Raw genomic sequence first — 17,466 nt, 5'->3', positions numbered from 1 at the left:
GATATATATGAATTTTTTACCATGAGTGTGCATTACTTTGCCAAAAGAGAGGAAAAAAACCCAACAAAGGGGGGGGGAGAAAGACAGGAAAACAATGATTTCAGGCCAAATTGCCCATAGGATAAAGTTTAAATGCTTTATCCAGGTAGATAGGTCTTTAACCTGAGACTTCCAGCTTCCTCGTTAAGTTTCAACTCCCCACTGACGTCCTCCACTTACCCTGCACAAATGTACACACATCCATACTCTTCAGTGAAATGAACTATCTTTTCTAATGACACTATTATTTTTCCTTCCAACTTGGTTTCTTGTGTGCACTTCATTCAATCTAGAAAATCGTGCCCTCTCTTTTGTTTCCATGAGACTTCCTTCAAGACCCAGCTCAAGACTCACTTTTTAGTCGATAGCAAAATTAGTGCTCTCTTCTGTATACCAGAAGTGCTATGTTGACCAACAGCTTCCCCCTGTTAACTGTGGTCAGACCAAGAACTGTGTCATACATAAGATATCTTCGTACCTTTCTTCCTCTTCCTCAATGTCTGTGCCTGACACACTAAAGACATTCAGTAATGTTTGCTAAGTGAATAAATAAGTAAATGGACTAACAAATTAATATATTTTTTAAAGTAATAGAAATCATGTCTAGTGAATATTGTTAAAGTATTTAATAAAGAGTAAAGTTTACTTAGTTTGAGAAGCAGTGCAGTGTATTGGCTAGAATTCCAGCTTTGAAATGAAACAGATCAGAGTTTGTTTTTAGAATCCACCAATTCATAGGAGTGAGTTTCGGAAAGTGACCTCATCTCAGTGGTTTCACTTCTTTGATTTATATAAAGGGGCCAATAATATGTACTTTGCAGCCGTCTGAAAATACACCAATCACTTAGTCCAATGTCTGGCAAAATCCAAGTGCTCATTAAATGGTAGTTATTACTGTTAATTTTATCATATTGTACAATGTTTCAGTTTGGTTTATTTGTTACTATCACACATTTTATTATGTATGCTAACTGTCTGAAAGGGACATTCAGCTGTGCTCTTAGTTTAATGATAGGAAATCTTCCAAGAGATGAAATAGGATGTTTGAGGGGTTTGGGGGTGAGATAAAGGGAACTGGAGAAACATAACTATTATTCAAATGGTCCCTGAAATTTTTATTCTAAGCCCAACCCCACCTTTTTAGGGTTATCTCACTTAGCTCTCTGATGCAACAATCTTATTTGGCCCTTGTACCTCCCCATTAGGGAGATTGGCATGCTGTAGGAAAAAGGCACAGGCTGTGAAGACTCAACAGGTCTCTGCCACTTACTAACTTTGTGACTTTAGGCAAGTGAACTGGTCTTTTTGGGACTCTATTTGTTCATAGATAAAATAGGAGCAAACATACCTACTTCACTAGTTTGTTCTGAGGCATAAGTGAATTTGTATAATATGCCTAATATTGTAGCTGGAACATATGTTAAATGAATGGCGGGTTCCTCATTTACCTCCTTCTAGGGTTATGATTATGTGTTTGATTATTTATCTACGTAATAGTCAGAATCTCCTTCAAGTGGCCTTAGAAAGTGACTCTAAAAGGAATGTTGAAAACAGAAGAAAAGCAATAGAGTATACTTTGATAATTTTTTATCTTACCTAAAGATCCCACCCTTGCTTCCCCTCACCTTGTAGTTTGCACGAATGTGTATGTGTTTGTGATTTAAGTTAGGACACTACCCCCTCTCAGACCCATAAGGATATAAGTTCCTTTCATTGACTTGAATCTCTGTGTGTCATGCAAGGAGCGTGGTTAACAGGGCAGGGCAACCTGTATATGTAGTAGAGGTATAGTTGGCTACTAATGAACTGTATGTGTTAAAAGTTGATCCCTGCCACCCATGTCTATGCATCAGCAAAAACAGATTAACAGGCATAAGCCCTTAGGGCAAATTTCCCTGGTGCAGAGAATAAGACCTTGTCATTTTACTGAGAAAGTTGGGTCACTGAGGGGTCTCATTACCTTCTTCAGTATTTTTGTTTGATGTCCAAAAACTTTCTTTTATAGCTGCTCAATATCTCTGTACTGCTCCCTTTACTTTTGTAGGTATTTTCCCCTCCTTTCACCCCTGCCCTCAGCACCAACTAGCTCTCACCTGAAACCTTTCCAACTTTTCCTCCCAATCTTCCCCAAACCTTCTCAACTTACCTCTATCTTCTCCCTAATCCCTCCATACCTTACCCAATTTACCATATCTATTCCCCTACTCTCTTCGCTTCCCCCTACCCCATCACCCACTGACCTCACCACTCCTGAAATATTCAGGACCTCACCCAAACTTTAAGCCTTTTCCAATTCCGTCTCTCCCAATTCACTTGTCCCTTTCCTCCTCCCTCAGCTAAACCATGAAATAATTCAAATAACAGTAGAAATTGTCAATGTTTATTGATTTTTGAAAAAATATCACTTGCAATTTTCTTCATTGAGAAAATGTTGCAATTGTTGCGCTAAAGAAAATCTTGATAAAAAATCAAGTCAGTCTAACAACTACACTTTTTCAATGTTAGTTTCTAATATCTATTTTCATGCATATCGTTAATATAAGTTATAATTGAAACAGCCCCACATTAATGCAGGGTTCAAGGTGGGGGCATGCAGAGTTGATGAACAAAGGCAGCTCAAAGTCATCAGGTTTATTGCCTGATCTGAGATCATTGCATGACCTGAGAGGCAGCATCATTGTACAAATACCTAAATTCATTGTCAGAGATTCAGTGGAAGATTCTGAGCAGCAAATGCTGATGACAACTGAGATAACAGACGACAGGTTGTTAGGAGCATTCACTAGGACACATTCAGCATTTATTTCATTATGACATCTTCTATGCTACATGTGTCTGAAGCAATTGTAGTGAAAATGAGATGGAAAAGACACAGTGCAGGTACTCCACTCAATGTTTGGATCATGTGTTGCAAGCCAGTGAATTCCAAGAATCAGAGGGTTCCATGGCACATGAATAATGACAAACTGGAGCTTTTCAATATGGTTTACAATTTTAACTTCCACAGTTGGTGTTTCCTTGGTTATGGGTCCATTAATCAGTGGACGCCCATCTACCATTTCAAGCATCAGAGGGAAGATATTTTTGCAGATGTGCAGCTTCTCTCAAAGAACCACAGAATGGTCAATGCTGTTTCTGTAGGAGCCCAAATCCACTATTTCTTGCTAAAAGGACTGTCATCTTCCCAGTTGGATTTCAATAGTAAGCCATAGAGTATGAGAAATGGATATTGGAAGTGAGGGGGATGCATATTTGTAGATTGGCCCACCTGGGCTCCCCCTTACTTCCAGACCTCAATGTTTCCTGCCTGCTCTGCATGATGAAGCTTGAGAGGACAATCTCTGGCAACATGATCAAGATGACCACAATAAAGGCACAAGTGGCCTTCATAGCTGTGGGCCCATTCAGCTTCACTGAGGTGTGGACAATTGTTTGCAGCTTGCACAGGCTGGTTTTCAGCTAGTGAACTCTCATGCCCAGGTCTGTCCTCAGAGGGACTTTCTCTTTGTGTATTTGGATCAGACTTACCATTTAGCTTATTTTCTAGGCATTGAGTGATCAGATTAGATAGGACAGTTGCTGGGCTTGTGTGAGACGGTTCATCTGGGATAGAACTGTCAAGCCCTTCCTGCAATTGGATGCAGAGAATGCTTTCATTCCACTTTAGCTCTTGAGCAATGAGATGGAAGTGGGTCACATAATGATAGGCAGGATCCTTGCTTTGGCAGAGATGATGGATGCAGTGACTGGCATCTTCCATGTTTTTTTGGAGTGCCAAAAGTATCATGGAGCACTTGTATGAAATTTTTAAATTGCTCCAGCAGGGGGCTTTGTATATTTAGTAGGGGCTGAAATCACATTCCTGCCTCATCTGAGAAGCACTTGCCAACACAGCTCACCACAGCTGCTTCAGCAGGATATTGAACCAGGAACTCAGAAAGCTTCTGGTCATCTCCACTGAAGGCTAAACAGTATTCTAGGGAGGAAGCTTCAGCCTCTAACCCACTGGGGAACTGTGGGAACTCTGCACCTGCTGATGTCAAAGCAGCTATTAGACCCTTGAGGGACTCCTAGGGTGCTGAGAGCTCTAGGAATTCCTGGGCATCTAAAGGATCTAGGGGCTCCTGGAGCACTCTAGGTTCCAGAGACTCCTGGAGAGTTGGAGTCTTAAGGGGCTGCAGATGCATTGAGGTTTCTTGGCATTCTGGTACTTCCTGAGGCTTCTGGGAACTTGGAAGATACTGGTGCTCTGAATTCTGGGGCTTCTGGGCAACTGGGACATCCTGGGTATCTGGGAACTCTTGGGCTTCCTTAACTTCTAGGGCTTTATAGGCCTCCTGGGCCACTGGAGGCTTTGGGAGCTTCTTGACCTTTGGGAGATTTTGGGATTCCAGGCTGCTGAGAGCTCATAGACCACTCAAGGTGCCTGGAGCTCGAGTTGCTAGAAGCTCCAGGGACTCTGGGGCTTCTGGGGGTTCCAAACTCTTCTGGGTCTCCTATACCACTGGTGTTTCCTGGTGCTCCTGGGCTGCTAGGTGTTCCTATGCTGTGAGCTCCTGGGGCTCTCTGAGATATGAGGGATCCTCAACTCCTGGGAATTCTTGGTGCTCCTAGGCTGCTGGGAAATCCAGAGTTTCTGAAGATTCCTGGGATCCTGGGTCTCTAAGAGATTCTGAAGTGGTTCAGCCTCCTTAGTTGTTTGGGGCTTCTGGATCTTTGGGATCTGAGCCTGTAGGACAACATTTTCTTCCATCACACACTGCATTTGGGCCTTCAGAATTTCATTCTCCAACTTCAAAGCAATATAAGAGGCTGTTAAGCCCCTAACCATCTGTGGAAATGAGCTTGGTTTGGCAGTTTGCTACGAAGAAAAAATTGGGTAGTTCTTCTAAAAGCTCCTTTTATAAAAAGCTCCTTTCTAACAGGTGTCAGGATCTGTGAATTTTCCAGGAGGTAAGGATTTGGACCCCACCAAAGTTGATTACCAGGTCACCTGGAGCCTCTGGAGCTCAGGAAGGAAGGTGTGAGACNCCTGTAAAGAGAGTGGGATCTGAAGATGAGAAACTGTGGAAGGCACTCATTGAAAATAAATCAGAACAACACCTGCCTACCAATGCTGGGCTTATTGTACTACAGGCTCATATTCATGAGGTGAGTCATATATGCTGGTTCTGACCCTATGACATTTTAAGGACAACATCTGATCCAGACTGTGTATACCATTTTGCATTCTTCTTTTTTTTTATTTTTAAAATTTTGTTTAATGTTTATTTTTGGGAGACAGAGAGAGAGAGAGAGAGAGAGAGAGAGCGCAAGGGAGGGGCATAGAGAGAGGAAAACACAGAATCCAACGCAGGCTCCAGGCTCCGAGCTTTCAGTACAGAGCCCGATGTGGGGCTTGAATTCACCAACTGCGAGATCATGACCGGAGCTAAGTCAGAAACTCAACCAACTAAGCCACCCAGGCGTCCCTGGCTTTCTTCTTTTAAAACTTAACATTAGGGTCAATATCACCATAATCTGTTCTGTTTTCATTTTTTTTTCTGTCTGCACTGTTTTAATTCTTTTAATTTTTTAATAATTTTTTTTACAAATAGTTTACTATNTTGGGAGATTTTTGATCACTGATTCGATTTACTCACTAGTTATGGGAGTGTTCAGATTTCCTATCTCTTACCGTGTGAATTTTGGTAGTGAGTGAGCATTTAGGAATTTGTCCATTTCCTCTAAGTTGTCCAATTTGTTGGCATATAATTTTTCATAGTATTCCCTGATAATTGACTGTATTTCTGAGGGGTTGGTTTTAATAAATCCATTTTCATTCGTGACTTTGTCTGTTTGGGTGCTCTCTCTTTTCTTTTTGAGAATCTTGGCTAGAGGTTTCTCAATTTTGTTTATTTTTTCAAAGAACCAACTTTTGGTTTCGTTTATCTGTTCAATTGTTTCTTTGGTCTCTATGTTGTTTGTTTCTGCTCTGATTTTTACTATTTCTCTTCAACTACAGGGTTTAGGGCATTTTTCTTGCTCTGCTTCTAGTTCCTTTACGTGAGCTGTTAGATTTTGGACTTGCGCTTTTTCTAATTTCTTGTAATGAACTTGGAGTGCAATATACTTTCCTCTTAAGACTGCCTTTGCACCATCCCATAGAGTTTGGATTGTTGTATTTTAATTTGTTTCCATATATTTTTAAATTTCTTCTCTACTTGCCTGATTGGCCCATTCATTCTTTAGTAGGGTGTTCTATTACCTCCATGTTTTTGGGGGTTTTCCAGGCTTCTTCCTGTGATTGATTTCACATTTCAAAGCATTATGATCTGAAAGTGTGCCTGGTAGGATCTCATTTCCTTTATATTTATTGAGGGCTGCTTTATGTCCCAGTATGTGATCTATCTTGGAGAATGTGCAATGCACACATGAGAAGAAAGTAATTCCCTGGCCTCAGGATGTAGAGTTCTAAATATATCTGTCAGATCCATCTGGTCCAATGTGTCTTTCAACTCCTTTATTTCCTTATTGATATTCTGTGTGATTGACCTATCCATTGCTGTAAGTGGAGTATTAATGTCACCTGCTATTAGCACATTCTTATCTATAAGCTTGTTTCTGTTTGTGATTATTTGTTTTAAATATTAGGTGCTCCCATATTCGGTGCATAGACAGTTATGATTGTTAGTTCTTCCTGATGGATAGACCCTGTAATTATTATGTAATGCCCTTCTTCATCTCTTGTTATTGTCTTTAATTATAGTCCAGTTTGTCTGATATAAGTATAGCTACTCTGGCTTTCTTTTGATTTACAGTAGCATGATATATCTTTCTCCATCCCCTTATTTTTAATCTGAAGGTATCCTGCAGTCTAAGATGAGTTTCTTCTAGACAGCATATAGATGGATTTTCTTTTTATATCCATTCTGTCACCCTATGTCTCCTGCCATTCCTTTCTGGCCTGCCACGTTGCTGTAGATAGGTCTGTCACCACTCTGTTAGGTTTCCCTTTGGATGTTAGGGCCCTTTTCTCCCTAGCTGCTTTAAAAAATTTCTCTTTGTCATTATATTTTGCCATTTTTACTATGATATGCCGTGAAGAAGGTCAATTCAAATTACATCTAAGTGGAGTCCTCTGAGCCTCTTGTATTTCATCGTTTACTTCCTTCCCCAGTTTGGGGAAGTTCTCTTCTCGAATTTGTTCCAGGACTCCTTCAGCACGTTTCCCTCTCTCTTCTTATTCTGGGATTCCTATGATACGGATATTGTTGCGTTTGACCGTGTCGCTGAGGTCTCGAACTCTTCTTTCATGTCCTGTATCAGTTTGTCTCTTTTTTTGTCTGCTTCTTGTTTTCCTATAATGGTGTCTGNGGTGTAATCCAATGCGTCAGGCGGGAGTTCTGCCTTGGCGGTTGTGGGGAGGAGAGTGGCGGTGCTCCTGTCCCTTCTTGAACCATGCGCTGCATCTCGCATTTTGGGGCGTGTAAACTCCCCGTACCTGGGGCACAGCCAAATTTGGTTGCACTCTTCAACCCAGGCCAGTCCAGGTCTCCAAATCCCAGTCTGCGCGCCCCGCTGAAATGGCAGTAGACACAACTTGCCCCCGCCTGGTTCTAGGGGTGGAGCCAGAATTGCTGCTCCCTTCTCTGGGTCGGGCTGGGGAGCACGGGCAGGGGCTTGCATGCCGGGTGCACCGAGCTTGCTGGAGTGAGGAAAACCAGGTCATTATGTGTCTCGTCAACCAAAACACGAACTCGCGGGCTAATCTCCCAGTTTTTAGCTCTTTCCCTTCCCTCTAGAGTTCCAGCCAGCCAAGAGCTTGGATGCCATGTGTCCATGTGCAGCTCCTCCAGGGGTCCAAGCCAGCCAAGAGGGCAATGTCGGTTCCTCCTGGAGTCCAAGCCAGCCAGGAGGACAATGGCGTGGCAGGCGCGCTGCTACTCTAGAAGTCCAGCCAGCCAGGAGCAAGCACANAGACTGATATACTCAGTTATTGGTTAATTTAATAAATATTTGGCGAGGAAATTGAGAGTAATACCACAGCTTCTGTAAAAAGCTGCAAACGTTTCTAAATGACCACAGTGGTTTGGGACTTTATTTTTTATGTCTGTCTCATGTAACATCTCCTTATTCCATCCACACTAGGCCATTTGTTTAATTCTTAGAGGGCAGTGTGCAGTCCCTCACCTCCTTCCACATTCCACCTATTCAGTCCCTAGGATCCCTTCTTGAAATGTTTTCTTGGGATCTTACCATGAATAGATCTAGGCAAAGTATAACAGGGTAGGATTATGGATGAAGCCAATTTTGTTGAAGGGTACTTGTTGCAGTCTTGCAGGGCCCCTGGCTTATTCTGAATGTCTTGGCCCAGGGTTCTCATTCTTTCCTGAGCCACTCAGATGCACAAAGCAAACCCCAGGTACTCCACAAAGGGCTGACCTCTTGAGAAGTGACCTTTCTCAAAATCTCACCTTCTCAGGGCGCCTGGGTGGCTCAGTTGGTTGGGTGTCCGACTTCGTCTCTGGTTATGGTTTCTCAGTCAGTGAGTTCGAGCCCCAGGTCGGGTTCTGTGCTGACAGCTTGGAGTCTGAAACCTGCTTTGGATTCTGTGTGTCTCTCTCTCCTCCTCCCCCACTAGTGCTTTGTCTCTCTGTTTCTCAAAAATGAATAAATTTTAAAAAATCTATGTTAAAAAAATAAATTATGAAAGAAAAAAATCTCACCTTCTCTTCTCATGACAAATTATAATCACATCCTGAATCTGGGCCATGTGGCCATTTTAGGTAGGACAAAGGGACAGCTATTTTAGTCCTTGTAAACAGTGGGGTTGGGAATTGTCTTTGCCAACTTCAAATCACACAGCTAGTAGTCTTGTTCCCAAGTCTCCTTGTTTGGTTCCACATTAGTCAGCATATAGGATAAACCCTGGTGATGGAAAATGCCCAAACCGCAGCAAATTGACTGGACTAACTAAACCATAATGCAGAGTCTTTGCAAAGGAAAGCAAAATCCCTTGCAAATCAAGTTATATTCCTTCTCTCCTTTTTCATATTTTAGTCTTTAGAAACACACCACAAATAAAAAGTACCACCATCATCAGGGAATAGTATGTTCCATTTTTATGACTTTTTCAGATAACTGAAGACTTCTCTTTGAGAATCCAAAATACACAGTTGAGATTTACCTTACCAATTAAAAAAATTAAATAAAAATTTATAGCATGAATTGCACTTTCTCCATTCTTAAGTAAATGATTTTGAACATAATTTAATTTATTTTTAATGGTTTGGGGGTCATATACACAAACCAGCTCCTTTACTGTGTTTTGGTCCACCATATTACTTTCACAATGCTGCTGAGAAGTATAATGTGGTCTGTCTCCAAATTAAATATCTCCAAATTGCTATGCTATCCAACTGTATATAATTTCTTTTTTTAAATGTTTTTCTAATTTTTTGCTCTCAGGTTGTGTCATAGCCCTTCACACTGTTACCTATATGCCTGTCCAAACTAAATATAGACAAATGTGAACATTATTTTTTCCTAAAATGTAATGTAAAACTCAGTTTATGAAACTGTAAAATGAAGCTATTAATTATGATTAAATTTACAGACTTGTTGCAAAGATTAGTGAAATAACGCATGTAAAAGGCTTAGCACAATGTTTAGTAGCTAGTAACATGTAATAAAGGTTGATAGTAATAATATCCTGTAGCAGCAGTAACTTCCTTTTAATTTATTATTTTTAAACATTTGTGAGTTGGAAAACCGGATAGGTAAACTTGCTAGAATTGGGTAAGGGATGAGCAATGGCTCTTATATGAAGAAAAATACAGTGCATGGCTTTAATGACATTGATTTTTCACCACTTGGAAGCTTTCTTCTTTATTTTTTTCCTTCCTACCTGGGTTATGAATGATTTGGTTTACCAAATAATGCTTCAGAATCAGAATTGGAGACACTTGAGCAGGAAGATGAGCTGATTAACAAGGGGACTGTGGAGGCGCGATATCNAGACAGAGACAGAGCACACTGGGAAGGACACCTCACAAGTGCTGAGTGCGAACTGGGACCAGAGACACGGAGGGCGGGAGGGAGCCCGGCTCGCGTGCAGCTGCGGGGAGGCATAAACCGGCAGGCGGAGTCCCGGGGAAGGAAAGAAAAGCTGAGATTGCTCGGAGAACCGTCCCTGGAGAAGAGAAGAACCCTCGGCTTGCAAAGACAGCGTTCTGTAGCCCTGGCTGGGGCGCTGGCTTTCACCTCGGTGCCCTGGTCCCAGAGGCGCCAGAAGAACTGCACTGCCGGCGCCCGGCACCGTCCATGGCGGCGGCGGCGCGCTGTGGCGACGCGGACTCTGCGGACCTGAAGTTGCTAAGTTCCCCAAACACACTCGGGTTATATTGCTGCTTGACTCCGGCGGATCTGAGGCTGTGACACTTCCCCCACCCTCCACTCAACTCCTGGCAACAGGGAAGCAGCGACCAGAGAACTGTTAATGCTGGTATAACAAAGCAACTCAGGGGTAATCAGACTAGAGAGTTTCTCTGGATAACACCACCATCTTTCTCTCACCTTTCCAACCATATTCCACCCTTTAGCTCTTTGAAAAAAGCTTCTTATCCTTTCTACCTGTTCATTATATTTCCAATTTTACCTCATCTCCGCCCTATCATCTCTCTCTTTCTCTACGCTCTTCAACCAGCACTGCATACACCCGGCTATTTAATTGTAGCTGGGAAATCTGGTTATATGCTTTAAACCAATCTTTGACTATCAGTTTTCTTCGTTCTTCCTTTTCTTTTCTTCTTTTGACTTTTTAATGTATTTTTATTTTCTATCATTAGCCTTCCCGTTTCCGTCTTTTCTCTTTAATTTTTCATTTTCCTTCACGGTTACCGTGATTGTTGGATTTGTCTGTGCGTTTGTGTCCCTCTGTTCCTTGTGTGTTTGTCTGTCTGTTTTCTTCTCCAGGGCTACCTCAAGAAACAAGCCAAAGTACACATGGTGGAGAGTCCCAAATACCACTACGAGTAGGAAAATAAAATAACCAAGGTCGCAACAAGAGAGACCAAGAGACACCATTCAAAAAACACTTTCTGAAAGGATAGGCCCTGGACAGCCAAAGAGTCTTCTTGGATACAGCAGCGTTCACAGGTGCAGAGAGCTTCATAAGTCTTTAAACAAACAAGAGGCTGTCTTTTTTTTTTTTTTCCATTGGATACTCCTTCCTGCTTTGTCAAAGATTAGTTGGCTGTATANGATCGATTCAAATTACGTCTGAGGGGAGTTCTCTGAGCCTCTTGTATTTCAACGTTTTCTTCTTTCCTCAGGTTTGGGTAGTTCTCTGCTATAAAATGTTCCAGGACTCCTTCAGCACCTTTCCGTCTCTCTTCCTATTCTGGGATTCCTATTATAAGGATATTGTTGTGTTTGACCATATTGCTGAGCTCTCGAATCTTCTTTTATGTTCCTGGATCAGTTTGTCTCTTTTTTGTCAGCTTCTTGTTTTTCTATAATGGTGTCTTCTAAATCACTTATTCTCCTTTCTGCCTCTTCAGTCTGTGCATTGCGCGCCTCTAGTTTATAATGTATCTCATTGCATTTTTCAATTCATCATGCCTATTTTTGTTCTCCATGTTTTTTGTAGCCGTCATTTCTTTGATGTCCTCTATGCTTTTTTCTAGCCCAGCGATTAATTTTGTGTTTATTTTTCTAAAATCTTGTTCTGTTATACTGCTTATATCTGTTTTGAGCAGTTCTGTAACTCTCAATTCTTCATGGAATTTCTTTGGCGGAGAGCTCTTTCGTTTCGTCATTTTGGTTAGCTTTCTATCTCTTGATAGTTTTAAAGACTTTTTATGCTCTCTGCACCTGTGAGCCCTGCTGTACCCAAGAAGACTCTTTGACTGTCCGGAGCGTATCCTTTCAGAAAGTGTTCTTTGAATGGTATCTCTTGGTCTCTCTTGTTGAGACCTTGGTTATTTAATTTTCCTACTCGTGTTATTTGGGACTCTCCCCCATGTGTACTTTGGCTTGTTTCTTGAGCTAGCCCTGGAGAAGAAAACAGACAGACAAACACACAGGGAACAGAGACACACAAATGCACAGACAAATACAAAAAAATGCAAATCGAGAGGGAAAACGAAAAAGTAAAGAGAAACATTAGAGGAAGGAAGGCGAATAATAGAAAATAAAAATACCTAAAAAAGTCAAAAAAAGAAAAGAAAAGGAAAAAAGAAGAAAACTGATAGACAAAGAATGGTTTAAAGCATATAACCAGATTTCCTAGCTATAATTAAATAGCCAGGTGTATGCAATGCTGGTTGAAGAGCATAGAGAAAGATATGGATTACAGGGCGGGGATGAGGTAAAATTGGAAATAGAATGAACAGGCAGAAGGGATAAGAAGCTTTTTTCAAAGAGCTAAAGAGTGGAATATGGTTGGAGAGGTGAGAGAAAGACGCTGGTGTTATCCAGAGAAACTTTGTAGTCTAATTACACCTGAAAGTAAGAGATGAAAAGGTAGGTAGGTGTAGAATTTACATGCAGATAATGGACTAAATGTGACTGTTTAAGCAAGGCGGTGATCAGAATTTTTCAGGTCAGTGTTCTGGAAAAAAGAAAAAAAAGGAGGAGGGCAGCTCTCTAGCAGGGATGGGCGTGGTTTGATCTAATGTGTCAGGAGGGTGTTCTGCCTTGGCGGCTGTGAGGAGAAGAATGGTGGCGCTCTAGTCCCTTCTTGAACCAAGTGCTGCACCTCACTCTTTTGGGTGCGTAATCTCCCCATGCCAGGGGCGCAGCCAAGGTGGGTCACGCTCTTTAACCCAAGCCAGGCCTCGTTTCCTAATCCCAGTCAGCGCGCCCCACTGAAATTGTCGTAGACACAACCTCGAAGGCAATCTCCTCAGGGCAATTCCAAGCCTCTTGCCTAGCCCTGGTGATTGAGCCAGCATCGCTGCTCCTTTCGCCTCTACTTTGGGTTGGCTTGTAAGGATGGGGGTTTGCCTGGGGGGTGCCTCAGTCCTGGTTAGAAGGCTTTCTCAGTGGACTCTGCATCCTATTTCTCCCAATCTCTTGGATTCTGTAAGTTTTCCGATGGTTTCAGATCTTCTCTGTGTGAGATATGGGAGCAAGTGCCATGTACGGAGCTCCCTACTTCTCTGCCATCTTGCCCCTCCTATGACCATTAGTTTTAATTCTTTATCAGTTATATTGTTTACCTCCATTTCATTTAACTCCTTTTAGTGTGATTTTGTCCTGCTTTCATTTGAGACATATTCCTTTCTCTTCATTTTGTTTAACTCTGTGTTTGTTTCCATATATTAGGAAAGTTATTTATATAGTTAAGATGTCATTACTACCTAAAGCACTCTACACATTCAATGCAATACCAATCAAAATTGCACCAGCATACTTCTCAAAACTAGAACAAACTATCCAAAAATTTGTATGGAACCACAAAAGACCCCGAATAGCCAAAGTAATACTGAAAAATAAAACCAAAACGGGAGGTATCACCATCCCAGACTTTAGCCTCTACTACAAAGCTGTCGTCATCAANGGGGGGGGATGGGCATGGAGGAGGACACTTGTGGGGATGAGCACTGAGTGTTATGTGGAAACTAATTTGACAATAAACTATTAAAAAAAAAAAGGAAAGTTATTTATATCTCATTTATATCTTCTGTTCTTGAATAACATGGCTTTATGAAGAAGAGATCCTCTATGGTGCCCTGTAGTGCAATTTCCCCTGCTCACCTGTACCAGGCTTTTCAGGTGTGTCTTCTATGTGGGTTTCATGTATTATAGTTTTTTGGCTTAGCTTCATTTACCTTCAGTTGAGTTGGCTGCAATGGTTCACTTTGCCTTTTGTGGGTAGGGTTTAGTCCCTATGCTATTAGGGCACAGTATGGGGCTGCTGTGGTTTTGTAGTTGCATGATGTCAAGAGTAAGACCCTATGCTTGCCCTCAGCTCATTGGTTGAGCTGCAGTCCCACCAAACTTCAGGGTAGTCTATATACATTATCCCTAGAGAGGCTTCTGTTGGTGGGCGCCGCCCACAGACAAACCAGATGGTTGGCCCCATTTTATCTGCTGGGTTGTAGTGACCCTGAGCTTCAGGACTCTCTTCCTGTGCTGCACCCCCTGAGGGATTTTTGTTGGCTGGCAGGGATAACACTTAAATTAGATTCCTGACTCAAGTCCATCTCCTGGGTCTGCAGACTCACAGACTGGCCATGCATTCTTCCTGCACTGCCAGTTTTAAATCTACCCTGTTTGGGCTGTAGTTGAAATAGTGTGTGTGGTTTTCTCCCCCTCTTCCCAGGTCAGGAATCACTTATAAATGATGGCCATCCTTGAAGGGGCTGCTTGCAAGATGAGATGTGGCATGAGCCACTTTTAAGAGCCTCCTAATAAGTGGGGTGGGTTGGATGGGGTGGATACATGGGAGAACACAGGAGCAATATCCATGCTATTCCAAGCTTCGTAGAGAGTGTTCATGCTGGTTCCCACTGGTGTTGGGTTATCTTGCCTGGGGCAGAGGTGGAAATGAGTCCTGACAGCTCTAATGTTCTTGGAGAGAACGCCTAAAGATCCCTGCCCTTCAAGCATGAGTACTGAAATTAGTAAATATCTCTCCTTCACATGTAACCCAGGCAAATTTTAAACTTCTTCTCTGCTGTTTCTAAGCAGGATTGTTTATTATGCTATATAATTAAGGGCAGGAACTCAGTTTCTTTTTTTGTTTATGTTTATTTATTTTTGAGAGAGGAAGAGAGACAAAGTGCGAGTGGAGAAGGGGCAAAGAGAGAGGGAGACAGAATCCAATGCAGGCTCCAGGCTCTACACTGAGAGCGGAGAGCCCGACGCGGGGCTCAAACCCGCAAACCGTGAGATCATGATCCGAGCCGAGTCGACGCTCAACCAACTGAGCCACCCAGGCTTCCCACGAACTCAGTTTCTTATTGTCTTCTGGCTCTTCCAGAGCTAAGCCCACTAACTTTTTAGATACCCAGAGTTGAACCCTGTGGATTTTTGCATCTGTATTCATCAAGGATATTGGCCAGTAGTTCTCTTTTTCTGCTGTGTATCTGTCTGGCTTGGGAATCGGAGTGATGCTGGCTTCATAAAATGAGTCTGGAAGTTTTCCTTCTATTTCTATTTTTTGGAATAGCTTGAGAAGAATGGGTATTAACTCTGGTTTAAATTTTTGGTAGAATTCCATAGTCTCATGGTATAGTGTTCTAAATATATCTGTCAAATCCATCTGGCCCAATATGTCATTCAGGTCCATTGTTTCCTTATTGATTTTCTGTCTAATTGATCTGTCCATTGCTGTAAGTGGAGTATTGAAGTCCCCTGCAATTAGCATATTTTTATCAATAAGTTTGTTTTTGTTTGTGATTTATTGTTTTAAGTATTTGGGTACTCCCGAATTTGGTGCGTAGACATTTATATCTCATAGTTCTTCCTGATGGATAGACCCCGTAATTATTATATAATACCCCTCTCATCTCTTGGTACTGCCTTAACTGTAAAGTCCAGGTTGTCCATTATAAGTATGGCTACTCCAGCTTTCTTATGACTTCCAGTCACATGATAGATATTTCTCCATACCCTCACTTTCAATATGAAGGTGACCTCAGGTCTATAATGAGTCTCATAAAGAGCAAATAGATTGATCTCAGTTTTTTTTTTTTATCCATTCTGATACCCTATGCCTTTTGATTGAAGTATTTAGTCAATTTTGCTTCAGTATTATACTTGATAAATATGGGTTTAGGGGTGCGTGGGTGGTTCAGTTTGTTGACCACCAACTTCGGCTCGGTCCTGAACTCAAGTTTCTTGGGTTTGAGCTCCGCATCTGTGCTGACTGCCCAGAGACTGGAGCCTGTCTTCAGATTCTGTGTCTCCCTGTCTCTCTGACCCTCCCTTGATCATGCTGTCTTTCTCTCTCTCAAAAATAAAAATAAAAACATATTAAAAATATGGGTTTAAAGTCACAGTGTTGTCTGTAGGGTCATGCTTGTAGTGGTGTCTCTAGTACCTTGTGTTCCTTACAACATTTCCTTCATATAGTCCCCCTTAAGATTTCTTGTAGGGCTGGTTAGGTGGCGACAAATTCCTTCAATTTTTGTTTGTTTGGGAAAACCTTTATCTCTCCTTCTATTCTGAATGACAAGCTTGCTGGATAGAGCATTCTTGGCTGCATATTTTTCCTATTCATCACATTAAGATTCCCTGCCATTCCTTTCCGACCTGTTAAGTTTCAGTAGATAGGTCTTCATCTACTCTGGTAGATCTCCTTTTGTATGTTAGGGCCCTTTTATCCCTAGCTCCTTTCAGAGTTTTGTCTTTATGCTTATATTTTTCACAGTTTCTCTATGACATGTCATGCAGAAGATCAATTCATGTTTCGTCTGAGGGGAGTTTTCTGTGCCTTTTAGAGTTCAATGTCTATTTCCATCCCCAGACTGGGAAAGTTTTGGGCTATAATTTGTTCAAGTACCCCTTCAGCCCCTTTCTCTCTCTCTTCTACTTCTTCTGGAATTCCTATGAGGTGGATAATGTTCCATTTGCTTGCATCACTCTGTTCTCGAATTCTCTTTTCGTGCTCCTGGATCTGTTACTATCTCTTTTTCTTGACTTCTTCTTTTTCTTTCTTTTATTTTTTTAAATAAAATTTATTGGCAGGTTGGTTTCCTACAACACGTAGTGCTCATCCCCACAAGTGCCCTCTTCCATGCCCATCTCCCCCTCTCCCCTCCACACGCATCAATCCTCAGTTTGTTCTCAGCATTCAAGAGTCTCTCATGGTTTGCCTACCTCTCTCTCCACCACTATTTTCCCCCTTCTCCTCCCTCATGGTCCTCAGTTAAGTTCCTCCTAATCCTCCTATACGTGCAAACATATGGTAGCTGTCATTCTCTGCCTGACTTATTTCACTCAGAATAACACCCTCAAGTTACATCCATGTTGCTACACATGGCTAGATTTCATTCTTTCTCGTTGCCATGTAGTATTCCATCGTAAAGATAAACCAGATCGTCTTGATCCATTCGTTCGTTGATGGACAGACACTTAGGCTCTTTCCATGTTATGGCTATTGTTGAGAGTGCTGCTATGATCATTGGGGTATACGTGCTCCTATGCATCAACATTTCTGTATCCCTTGGGTGAATTCCTAGCAATGCTACTGCTGGGTCATAGGAGAATTCTATTGTTAATTTTTTGAGGAATCTCCACACTATCTTCCAGAGGGGCTACACCAGTTTACATTCCCACCAACAGGGTAGGAGAGTGCCTGTTACTCCACATCCTCACCAGCATCTAGAGTCCTCTCATTTGCTCATTTTAGCCACTCTGACCGGCGTGAGTGTGGTTTTGGTTTGTATTACCCTGATGAGGAGGGATGCTGAGCATCTTTCATGTGTCTGTTGG

General features: G+C 41.9%; 1 protein-coding gene across 1 annotated transcript; it reads right to left on the bottom strand.

Annotated features, from left to right (window-relative positions):
- Window positions 1-3,319: 3,319 nt before the first annotated feature.
- On the bottom strand, window positions 3,320-4,870 carry RTL3 (retrotransposon Gag like 3). Its single transcript, XM_077756052.1, is given in 4 exon segments — window positions 3,320-3,805; window positions 3,807-4,409; window positions 4,587-4,678; window positions 4,681-4,870. Coding segments are annotated over 4 exon segments (1,371 nt in total).
- Window positions 4,871-17,466: the final 12,596 nt, after the last annotated feature.

Source organism: Crocuta crocuta, unplaced genomic scaffold (genome assembly GCF_008692635.1).
Source record: "Crocuta crocuta isolate KB4526 unplaced genomic scaffold, BGI_CrCroc_1.0 scaffold2539, whole genome shotgun sequence".
Lineage (NCBI taxonomy): Eukaryota > Metazoa > Chordata > Mammalia > Carnivora > Hyaenidae > Crocuta > Crocuta crocuta.
Note: the sequence above shows the minus strand (reverse complement) of the source record. Positions and strands in the feature narration are given on the sequence as shown.